At 44.9% G+C, this 11,678-nt stretch overlaps 1 protein-coding gene and 1 long non-coding RNA gene across 2 annotated transcripts in view; one reads left to right on the top strand and one right to left on the bottom strand.

Annotated features, from left to right (window-relative positions):
• Positions 1 to 1,259, bottom strand: part of LOC308609313 (uncharacterized protein) — a gene marked incomplete at its 5' end in the record, with an annotated part of 54,221 nt that extends 52,962 nt beyond the window's left edge. The window contains 2 exons of the mRNA XM_081223003.1: positions 672 to 1,058; positions 1,206 to 1,259. Of these exons, the coding sequence (XP_081079129.1) occupies positions 672 to 1,058; positions 1,206 to 1,259 (441 nt within the window). The remainder of the gene's footprint in view (positions 1 to 671; positions 1,059 to 1,205) is intronic.
• A 947-nt stretch (positions 1,260 to 2,206) lies between these two features.
• On the top strand, positions 2,207 to 11,110 carry LOC308608612. Its single transcript, XR_014014203.1, has 3 exons — positions 2,207 to 2,392; positions 7,164 to 7,267; positions 10,483 to 11,110. It is a non-coding gene; the product is annotated as an uncharacterized lncRNA (long non-coding RNA).
• Positions 11,111 to 11,678: the final 568 nt, after the last annotated feature.

The following is an 11,678-nucleotide window of genomic DNA, read 5'->3' on the forward strand; positions in this document are numbered from 1 at the left end:
TTTGCACAGAACTGTAAATAGATAAAAACATAAAGCACCAGTATTCCCATCACTTGCAGAGAGACCCTGAAAATTTGGGGGTTTATTCTTCCATGTGGTTAAATGCATACGTGAAAATGGCGCTAGCAGTTTTTTAGGTCAAAAATTCATGAAAGGACATGTTACTTCTCTAGGGATACATTCCGGGGAGCCCAGTCCCTGTCGGCAGCGCACTCAATCCCACTCAACCAAGCCGACCCTCCTGCGGCCACGTAAATGGCGAGGAAAGGGAGAAGGAGTTGGCGGCCCCGCACTCTCCTCCTGCCCGCCCCGCCCTCTGGCCACAGAGAACCGCTTCCCGAGGGGCTCTCCTTGGACGCTCTCCCTACTGGCGCCAGGGCACAGAACTCAGGCGGCGGTACAATTCCGGCGCCCACGCTCAGCCAGCCTCGCCTAAACGCCAGACCCCGGCCGGGCCCACGCGGCGCCCCCTCGGCCCGTCCCCGCCTCCCCCCGAGCCGGCCAGGATGCAGCCACCATTGGCCTACGTCGCACGCCAGGCATAGGCTGCCCAGACGCTAGAGGACGGGGAGGGTCCCCGGGATCAGAAAGGCTGCCGGACGGAGCCCAGCACCCGGCCCCGCGTCGCCCCGCGTCAGGGAAAGGAAACGAAGGAGTCTGAGGGGACCCACCTGGCTGAGGCCACGCTCCAGCGGAAAAAACCCGCTCCGCTCCGAGCTTTGCGCGGGGGCCGGCGGGACTCGACGGCGCCCCACGCCCACCCCTGCCGTAAAGCGGCGCCTGCGTGACCCCGCGTAAACGACCCCCGCCCCCTGTCGTCCGCGTCTCCTCAGAGAAGCCCGGGAGGTGGGGCGCGGCGGGGCGGAGGGGAAAGGGGAGAGGAGGGGTTGGGAATCCGGGTTCCTCGGTGTTGGCCCCGCCCAGGGGAGGGGTGGAACATCCTCAATTGGTCCCAGGTGCCGAGAGGTGGGAGAGGTGGGCTTGGGAAAGTCTGAGAGGAAACCTCCGGTGTTTTGCTCTCTGCTCGGGAGAACCAACCTGTCCCCCTTGTAGGGTCCCTGCCGCCAACGATGTGTGCGAAGGAACAGTAAAAGGGAAATTTTACCGTTCAACAGTCGCAAAACTATTTAGAGGAAAGAAGTTTAAGTACACTTGCAAACGATGTGACGAGTTTGTATCCTTCATATGCTTGAGGTTATTAATACTTGAATTGCTCCCTCCTCAGGTAAAAGGCAGAGTCCCAAGAGCAGGCACTCCATGCGCCCCGTCACCTCCCGCTCTTTGCCAAGGACCTGTTAGGGAGCCAGCGCCTCCGAAGCGGTTTTCCGGGGCTGCTGCAGGTGGTGTCCACACCGCCTAGGTGGGTGGGGATGTGCTGGGTCCGAAGGAGTCGCAGCGACTCGCAGGTTTCTCCTGCCTGGCGGGTGCCTTGACTTATTTTTTCCTGTTGAGAAAAGGAACACGCTCCTCTAGAGAAATAACGTTCACATCAAGGAGACACACGTAGCATAGAGAGGAAAAGGAAGATGACAGGTGATGCCGCCACTCCGAGGTGAGGAGTGTTAAACTGGGGCTTGTATCCACCCAGTACCTTGTTCCCTGCAGAGGGGTGCAGCGGAGGAGAGAGCACGGGAGAGAGGTTCAAAGAAAGATCTTTAGAAACAGTTGTCTCTAGGATCGTGGGTAACCGGCAGCTTTTTGGTGACTAAAACAGTCGAGGCTGTGAAGATGTTTTTGTTAACTCTTTATTTCCATTGACAAATGTAATTCTTGCTTGGTTATTTCTTAAGCAAAAATATCTCCAGAAATACAGAAGTTTTTCAAGGGAGAACTAAAGTCACCATGCCCAGATCTACTCCCCAGTGTAACCACCCTTCCAAGAAACACTTAAAAGAAATCCATGGGCTCTGCAACGACCCCAGGGCAGCACAACTGGCCTGCTGACTGCCCCTAACTCCTCAGGATTTCCTGCCTCCATTCTGCTCCCCCACTGAGGACCTGCACAGGCCCGGGCCCCCCAAGACCACCTGCTGTCCGGCTGGTCCCAGCCTTGGCTCAGGCTCTGACTCACAGACTCTTTTCTGACCCATTCCCTGCTGTTTGGGCAGAGCTGGTGGGAATTTCCAGGGCAGAAGGGAGGAGGACAGTGAGGACCCTGAGGTGCTTAGTTCTGGCCAGGCAGCTGCCTTTTTGCATTTCAGTCAACACAGGAAATCTCACAAAGCGAAGCTGCCTTCAACTCCTAGGGAGTGAAGGGAGGGTTTCATGCTCTGCTACAACTTGCCCACCTTGTTGAGGGTGGAAAGTGAAGAGAGCTTCCACCTCCCCCCCACGCGGAATTACCTGACCAGTCCCTGGGCTCTGGATCTCAGCTGGCCATCTGGATTCCTCTGTGAGTTTCTTTTCCTTCACTCTGGGGGGCAGTGGCTGTTTCTCCATGCAGAGATCCAAGCCAAAGTCTTTTTTCTGTCTCCATTCCCTGGATGAACACAGATGCAGTAACTACTCATTGTGCCAGGAAATCGAGGTCCAAAGAGGCTACGTGGCTTTGCCAATGTGAGCTGGGAGGGGTTCACACACACAAGGGGCAAGGGGAGGGGAGGTGGGGAGGCGGGGGGTCTCATGCTGCAAATCCATTGCTCTCTCCATGCAAATGGCCACTGAGGGCAAGAGAAGATGTTCAACGTCATTAGTCATTAGGGAAATCAACATCAAAATCACAAGAGATGCCACTTCACGTCTACCAGGGCAGCTGTAATTTTAAAAATGGAAAATAAGAAGTGTAATAAGGATGTGCAGGAACTGAACCCCTCATACACTGGCTGGTGGGAATGTAAAATGGTGCGGACACCGTGTAAAGCAGTTCGGCACTTCCACCAGAAGTTAAACATAGGGTGACCACATGATTAGCAAGTCCACTCCATCTAGAAAATGGTCAATGTTATGTATTGTAAGAAAGGCAAAAGTATTTTTTCAACCTTCTTAGGGTCCCCGGCTAGGTCTGAAAATGAAACTGATAAAAACAGATTAACAGAAGAAAGGCGTACAAATTTATTTGGTATAAGTTTTATGTGACATGGGATCCTTCATGAGCAAATGGTTAGACTTGTGTATCTTATGCTAGGTGTGATGAAGAGTGGACAGTCATGGAGGAATATGATAGATTAAGGAAAATAAGGTAATTGTAGTAAATGGGGGGTCATTTAGCAAGGCCTGTTTGTTTGGATTCTTCTTGGCGTCCCTTCTAATTCAGAGATAAAGAGGCTCCTTTCCTAATTCTTGTATGGACTAGTCCAATTTGAAGAAGATAAAAACAGCAGTTGGAATTTTTTAAATGATAAGGATCATTAAATGTTAGATTAAAACAGTTTTAGGGCCTCCCTGGTGGCGCAGTGGTTGAGAGTCCGCCTGCCGATGCAGGGGATACGGGTTCGTGCCCCGGTCTGGGAGGATCCCATATGCCGCGGAGCGGCTGGGCCCGTGAGCCATGGCCGCTGGGCCTGCGCATCCAGAGCCTGTGCTCCGCAACGGGAGAGGCCACAACAGTGAGAGGCCCGCGTACCACAAAAAAAAAAAAAAAAAAAAAAAAAAAAAAAAAAACAGTTTTAATTTAATCACATATCCTCTTCTTTCTCTTTTGCAAAACCTTTTAAATACTGTTTCAATTACAAACTACTTTATACTTCTGGACCCAAACCATAACCTCCGAAATTTCTTTTTCCTAATAAAATACACTTACTGTGTAATCTTCTGTTCCTTCCTCATCACCCTTAATACATATTGAAGAAAAACACTAGCCATATTATATTAAAGTGACAAATGAAATGAAGTTAGATTAGATATGGTTAGAAGCAATCAACCTCAATACATCCGCACTGCGTTCCTTAGCTTTCACTTGCTTACAGTGGGTAGTTCCTTGGAGATCTGTGAGATGGCTATCCAGTTCTATGTTCTGTGGTCTCTAAAGTCAGCCTTCTTGATAGCAACAAAAACCAAGTCCCCCCACCCTTTCTGCTTAGAGTGAGCTCATTCAGCTTCTTCGGATTGTCTACTACATGTTTTAAAAAGGATATTCCTAGCTCATGTAGATTTGGTGAAAGTTGAGGTTCTTTTCTTTTAATGTTAATATCTTACACAAATGCTTTTGAGCAATTGCCAGCCTTTTTTTTAATTAAGTAATTTATTTATTTATTTATGGCTGCGTTGGGTCTTTGTGGCTGCACGTGGGCTTTCTTTTTTTAGTTGAGGTGAGCGGGGGGCTACTCTTCATTGCCGTGCGTGGGCCTCTCATTGTGGTGGTCTCTCTTCATTGCCGTGCGTGGGCCTCTCATTGCAGTGGCCTCTCTCGTCGCGGCGCAACCGGCTCTAGAGCGCAGGCTCAGTAGTTGTGGTGCACAGGCCTAGTTGCTCTGCAGCATGTGGGATCCTCCTGAACCAGGGCTCGAACCCATGTCCCCTGCATTGGCAGGCGGATTCCTAACCACTGCGCCACCAAGGAAGCCCAATTGCCAGCTTTGTAAATACCTAGATTGTCTTTTGCTTGTTTCATGAAAGCATAGCTACAGTTATACTAGGTTCTACCCAAGTTTCATGCCTTTTCTTTTTACATCCTATGAATCTTTAGTATAATATTTCTTTCCTATTGGTAGAAGGGAGAAGGATTGAAGCAGAAGCTCAAAGCTCTAGTTTTCATCTGTCTGACAAGAAACTAAAGTGCTTTCATATTTCTTCAAAACTGTGTTTTCATGGAGATTAAATTATCACTTTTCCTCTATCACTCCAGCATCACAGAGCAACACAGAGGTTACTTAAGGGTTTCTGAAGACATGCCTTTGCTTTTTCTGTCACTAGAATAGATTCTAACAACTTGAGCATCACATGTTTGCATGAAGCTTTCATTTATATTGGTGAAAAAAATGCATGCTTTGTGATTAATAGACCTTTATATATCCAATGTTCTTATTTTAAGTAGCACATTCAACACTCACTTTGAGAATATTAGAATCCACTCAGTTTTAGGCACTGTGAACAGTCACACAGGACTGGAGCAAATTGTGACAATCTATCTGCCAAAGCTTTCTGTAAGGATATATTTTGGGGAAAGGAGCACTGAAAATAATAACAAAGTCATTTTAGTGTTTGTTTGATGCTTTATTCTCTTCACCAACATTTAGAATGAAACCATGTATGTTCTCCCAATGACTATTTGTATTCCTCTCTTGTTCTGTCATTTAAAGAAGCAATATAAAGCAAAAAAAAAGAAGTTAGTTATAGAATGATAAGCAGTAAGATCTTATCTCAGCAATGCTACTACCTGGCTGTGGCTTTAAGTAAGTCACACTCCTTGCATCTTAGCTTCTTCATTGTTAAACGTGGAGGATAAGGATTAGTGGACTTCTAAGAAGGGTCTTCCTTCCCACTCACATATTTCAGACCTGTGTGATTCTGATTCTATGTGTGGTTGATTTTAAATTACAAGCAGAAAGATTGTGTGCCTCTCTGCAAAGGTAGCAATGGAACATTTACATTAGGAAGTTGTGGACAGTGTGCTTGTGTAGGCACTATGCTCAAAAAGCCCACGAGGAGAAGCTAATTTCAGGAGGGGAGATGGGAGTGTGGATTCAGAGAAATCATGACACGGATACTAGTGAAGTTGAACAAGCTGACATCTCAGTGAAGTAGGAAATCAGATCACTGATTGATCATGAAAGCTCTGGGGAGGGTTTGAAATCTAATGAAACTAGAGAAGATTTGGATCAGCCACTTGTGGCACGTTTTCCAGGGATTCTGGTATGAATGGATAAAACAATTATTAAGTAGTATTTCAGGTTTGACCCCATACTGCTCACCCACTCTTTCTTCAGACTTGGATCTGAATGCCTTTTATAATTTCTAAAGTTCAAACATACTCTAAGAATGAATATTTACTAACAGTTAATGTAATTTTTATTATTCCACATGATCTTTCACTCTTAGAAATAGAAGTAGCATTATTGGGATATGCCTCCAGCTTTCTAAAATGACTTGAGGTGACCTTGCAGCAAAGGTGAAATAAGATGTCATTCCTTCGCTGAACTTAAGAAGTGTTCATGCTAAGTATGCAGGCTTGTTTGGACTTGCTTAGAGGCTTGAATGAGATAGGAGTTTTGGTAGGGCACTGCAGAAGAATGTCCACCATTCAGCTGATCTCTCTGGCTTAACACTGGATTTTACCCCTCACATTCCATCTCATAACATTTTATACAAGTGTTTTGATTTGCCATCTCAAGGAGAATGCCGTTATGGCAAATATCATTCTACTGTCTGATTTCGTGGTGCACATCTTTTAGAAAGCTAGAAAATTAAGAATGAAATAGAATGATTATAATTTGTGTTAATGTGCATCGATTCGAATGTTCTAGAAGTGTGATCTCTTTTCAAGGTTAAATATATTTAAGAAATTGAACTGACAGCTTATCCTTAGCCTTCATTTTCCAATTGATTAAACTTAAATACATGGTATATAACATTAAAAAACAGCATAGGGGCTTCCCTGGTGGCGCAGTGGTTGAGAATCTGCCTGCCAATGCAGGGGACGCGGGTTCGAGCCCTGGTCTGGGAAGATCCCACATGCCGCGGAGCAACTAGCCCTGTGAGCCACAAATACTGAGCCTGCGCGTCTGGAGCCTGTGCTCCGCAACGAGAGGCCGCGATAGTGAGAGGCCCGCGCACCGCGATGAGGAGTGGCCCCCGCTTGCCGCAACTAGAGAAAGCCCTCACACAGAAACGAAGAGCCAACACAGCCATAAATAAATGAATTAAAAAAAACAGCATAAATTATTAAGATCTAATCTTCATCAGTAAACAATAAAAATGCCCATGATACTTGAAGGAAAATGTGGCCCACCCATTTAAAAATTTTTTATAATTTTTCTTTTCCAGCGGTGAAAATAGTGTTGTTTGCCTTGGGTTGAGGGCATATTTCTTCATTTCTACCGCTACCACCACCAGCACTAGCCCTGTCCCCACACAGTGGTTTTAAATTTTCATGAAAATAATCATGAGTGAAAGGCTGGGAATTAAAGAAGCAAAGAATGTTCCATTTACTTTATATGTAATGTTGTTTAATGCTTTCAGGAAATTATATGTTATCAAGTGTGTGTTTATGGTGATGATCATTGCAGATAAATGAAGAATTCAGAGCCTGAACCTACGCTCAAAATAAGATGCCAAAAAAGGAAGCAAAGATCAAAGAGCTTGGAACAGAATTCCAGCAAGCTGAACCCAGGTAATGAAACTAGATATATATTCTATCATGTCAAGATGTGATAGAAAATTACCTTTTAAATGGAAGGAAAACATGACCAGTAACAGACTTTCTTGTATATCAACATTTTAGTTTAAATAACTTTACAAATCTGATTTCCTAAGACAGATCATTTCCATGTGTGGAAAGACTCGAGCATTAGTTTTTTTAAATTTGCCTAAATATTTTGTGACGGAATGTATTATACAAGCAAAACTGTTTTTGAGAGAAATTTTTCATTTTAATTTGAAAACTTGCGTCCCCTTTTGTATTACTTTCAGGTCTCCAGAGAAACAGAACCAATAGGATATATATATCATATATATATATATCATGTATATATATCATATATATATATCATGTATATATATCATATATATATATCATATATATATATATATATATGAATTGGCTCACATGATTATGGTGGCAGGCAAGTCCCAAGATCTGCAGGGTGAGTTGGCAAGCTGGGGACACAGGAGAGCCTTCGGTGTAGTTCTAGTCTGAATCCAAAGTCCTGAGAACCATGAAAGCCAATGGTTTATAGTTGGAAAGCCAGTACTCTTGAGACCTAGGAAGATCCAATGTTTCATTTGGAGTCCTAATGCAAGTCTAGGTATACGGGCTCAGTAGTTGTGGCTTGCGGGCTGTAGAGCGCAGGCTCAGTAATTGTGGCTCTTGGGCTTAGTTGCTCCGTGGCGTGTGGGATCTTCTCGGGCCAGGGATTGAACCCGTGTCCCCTGCATTGGCAGGTGGATTCCTAACCACTGTGCCACCAGGTAAGCCCCCTAATTGCTTTTAGATATGGCAATTGAAACTATCTTTCTCCTGAATATTATTTTACTTAATCATCATCAAATAATATAACAAAATTTACCATTTTAACCAGTTTTTAAGTGTACAATTAAGTGGCATTGAATACTTTCACAATGTTGTGCAACCATCACCACTATCCATTTTGTGAACATGTTCATCATCCTGAACAGAAAGTCTTTACTCATTAAACAGTAACTCCCCATTGACTCCTCCCCTCCAGCCCCTGGTAACCACCATTCTACTTTCTGTCTCTATGAATTTGCCTATTCTAAGTACCTCATATAAGTGGAAGCATATAATATTTAATAATGTTTGTCCTTTTTGTCTGGCTTATTTCACTTAGCATAAGTACTTATTCAAGCCCAGGTCTAGGTGCTACATGAGGACTTGATATCATCTGACTCTGAGCCATAACACTAACAAACCAACTTAAGAGTCAACTTCTAGGGGACTTCCCTGGTGGTACAGTGGTTAAGAATCCACCTGCCAATGCAGGGGACACAGGTTCGAGCCCTGGTCCAGGAAGATCCCACATGCCACAGAGCAACTGAGCCTGTATGCCACAACTACTGAGCCTGTGCGCTAGAAGCCCCTGAGCCACAACTACTGAGCCCACGTGCTGCAACTACTGAAGCCTGCACACCTAGAGCCCGTGCTCTGCAACAAGAGAAGCCGCTGCAATGAGAAGCCCGCGCACCACAACGAAGAGTAACCCCTGCTCACTGCAACTAGAGAAAGCCTGTGCGCAGCGATGAAGACCCACCGCAGCCAAAAATAAATAAAATTTAAAAAGCGTCAACTTCTAGAGGATACAATTAATCAAACAGCCACATGAACCTTCTAAACTAGTAATCAATATAATGAAACCAGACTACAAGTAAATATTTGGATATGAAGCCAGAGGTAGAGAAATCACTTATGGTCAATAAGGTTCCAAATAGTGGAAAGACCATATCCAAGATCAAATGTTTTACCAACAAAAGACAGCTGCCTTTGTTTTGAGAGTCTACCAAAGGATATAGGCTTGGTGATAAGGCAATGCTCAAATATAGGAACCCCAAAACAGCAAAAAGTATTAATCTGGAACTTCATGTAGCCATTGGCCTGTACATGCTAGTCAGTGTATGTGTTGAAACAGAAAGAGGGCAATGAATGTGGCCCATTGAGAGTAGAAACAAACCAAGAGACAAGGTAATGAACAAGGGGTTGACCTGCATCAGAAGATAGACTTTGCTTTTGCCGTTATGAGCCAGGGTTTCACGTGACAAATTCACACACATGGGGCTCTCATGCTACAAATCCATTGCTCTCTCCTTGCTATACATGGACCTTCTGATTTTATCTTAGGGTTGTCGGGGAGGAAGACATTTTCTCCTACTCTTCTAGGTTCTTCTGCCTGGTCTAAGAATTAAATTGGCATGAGACAGATTAATAGGAGAAAATCAAACAAAGTTTAATAACGTATTCATGGGAGGGACCCAGGAAAACTGAGTAATTCACAAAAATGGCTGAAACCCTCACCTTTAATACCATCTTCAGCTAAAGACAAAAGAGGGTGTTAGGGGTAGTGGTTTGGGACTTCACAGGGGAGGAAGGCAATTCACATGGAGATGGAAAAGCAAATGTTTGGTAAATATATGCTGGGCCAGGCAGAGACAGTGGGAGACAGAGAGGAATTGTAACAAACAGACTTTGCTAGGTTCCTCCCTGTCTACATACCTAGTTCATATTATAGTTATCTATGGTGATAGCTCCCTTCCTGGAATAGGTCCTCTATCCACATTCTTTAGGGGAAGGTCAAATCTTCTTCCTGAGTCTTTTCGTCTTGATTATTTTCAGCTCGAAATAATCTGCATGCCAAAGAGACATTTTGGGGTGACAAATTTTGTTCCCCTACAGAGCGGAGACCAACTTGACCTGCAAACCTTCATAACACTTGATGCTTCTAGACTCCCAGCCTCAGCTCCAGCTCCAACTACCCTTCTCTGGGCTGGGCCAGTTTCAATGCCAATAAAGGCAAGCTCAGTATACTCTAATTCCTTTCTCAGCCACAGGCCAGGACCATCATGACCTGCTTTCTGACTTGCTTCTGTTCTCTCCAGTTTTGCCTTGGCTCAGGTTCTTTTTCTCTTTTTTTTGAAGATAAAAGGAAGCATCAGGTTAATGAAAACCTAATTTACATACTGTTCTGTATGGCATTCAGATTAATAGGAGAACAATGGATATAATAAGAAAATTATACAAGGATTGAATTTCACATGGATCATTTGATATTCTACCTGTGCTGTGAGCAAGTCATGTTGCATTAGATCAAATCCTGATTTTATTATGTTACCGAATATCCCATTGTCGCATCCTCACCTTTTGCCTCTTCATTACAGGGATGTAATCGCAAGATGAACCCCTCAGAGCTTGTGTTCAACTGCCCGTGTGTGCCTATTTCACAATCTGCCATTGTTACAAGACACTCTGGTTAATAAGCAGATAATAGGATATGCAAATTGCATGTACCTGATGAGGAAGGAAAAGTGTTTGGCTCAGGTTCTTGAAGATTACTTCCACTCAGTGTCTCCACCCCTACCTGTGGATGGATTTTGATTTACAAGCTCAATATGAGGCAGGAGGTAGATGGGCCCCAGGGTGAGCGGCTGGAATTTGTTTCCTGTGGACCGATACTCCAAGATGAAGAGAGGCTGAGCCCAGATAAGAGATAAAAGACCACGTATTTCTCATTCTCAAAGTCAAGGAGACCTTCCTGACTATGAAGCTCCTTGGAGGTCAAAAGGGGAGTGATGTCAAGCTACCCATAGGCCTCTTCGCTGGAATCCATCTTGGCTAAGAGATGCATGCACACACGGGAGGGTCCTGAGATATACCAAATATGGACTCAGAACCAGACAAATCAAAATGATTGGCCAAAGGAAACACGGAAGAAATACCCCATATAAGTGATTTAAACTACCACGAGGGCACGATTCTCTCTCTGAGTCCAACCGTGTGTCTATCCACATGTACAGTACTCTTCTTCCTCCTATTAAACACTTTGTTTCACTACTTTCCATCTTTGCGGGAATTCTTTTCGGCAAAGCCGAAGGGCCAGGGCCTTGTCACTGGCCACTGGTCTAGCGGCTAGGATTCAGCGCTCTCTGCCGCGGCTCAACCTCAGTCTCTGGCTGGGAACCAAAACCCCGCTTCAAGCCGCTGCAGGCTGAGGCCACCCGAGATCAAATACTCAGTGCATCAAGCTCACTCCCTTGGCCCCTACATCTCCTGGAACTCCACAATTCTCTCTGGCCTTCTGGTAAGGCAGGAGAGAGATGGGCTCCAGGTTAGACATTTATTATCAGCCTCCTGTTTATACTTCGAGATAGAAATAACAACAGGAACAGGGTAAATAGCTAGACTGTGTCTCCTGTGGACACAGGATAACAGTAATGGCAGGGGCAGAGAGGGGCTAAACCCTGCTTCGGCAAAAGGTCAAGAGGTCACATATTTCTCATCCTTGGGGTTAGGGAGACCTTGACTGCACATGCACAGAAAGGCTCCTCAGGGATAAAAAGGGAGGGGACACCAGATC

This window comes from Mesoplodon bidens (assembly GCF_964165515.1).
Source record: "Mesoplodon bidens genome assembly, chromosome: X".
NCBI classification, from domain to species: domain Eukaryota; kingdom Metazoa; phylum Chordata; class Mammalia; order Artiodactyla; family Ziphiidae; genus Mesoplodon; species Mesoplodon bidens.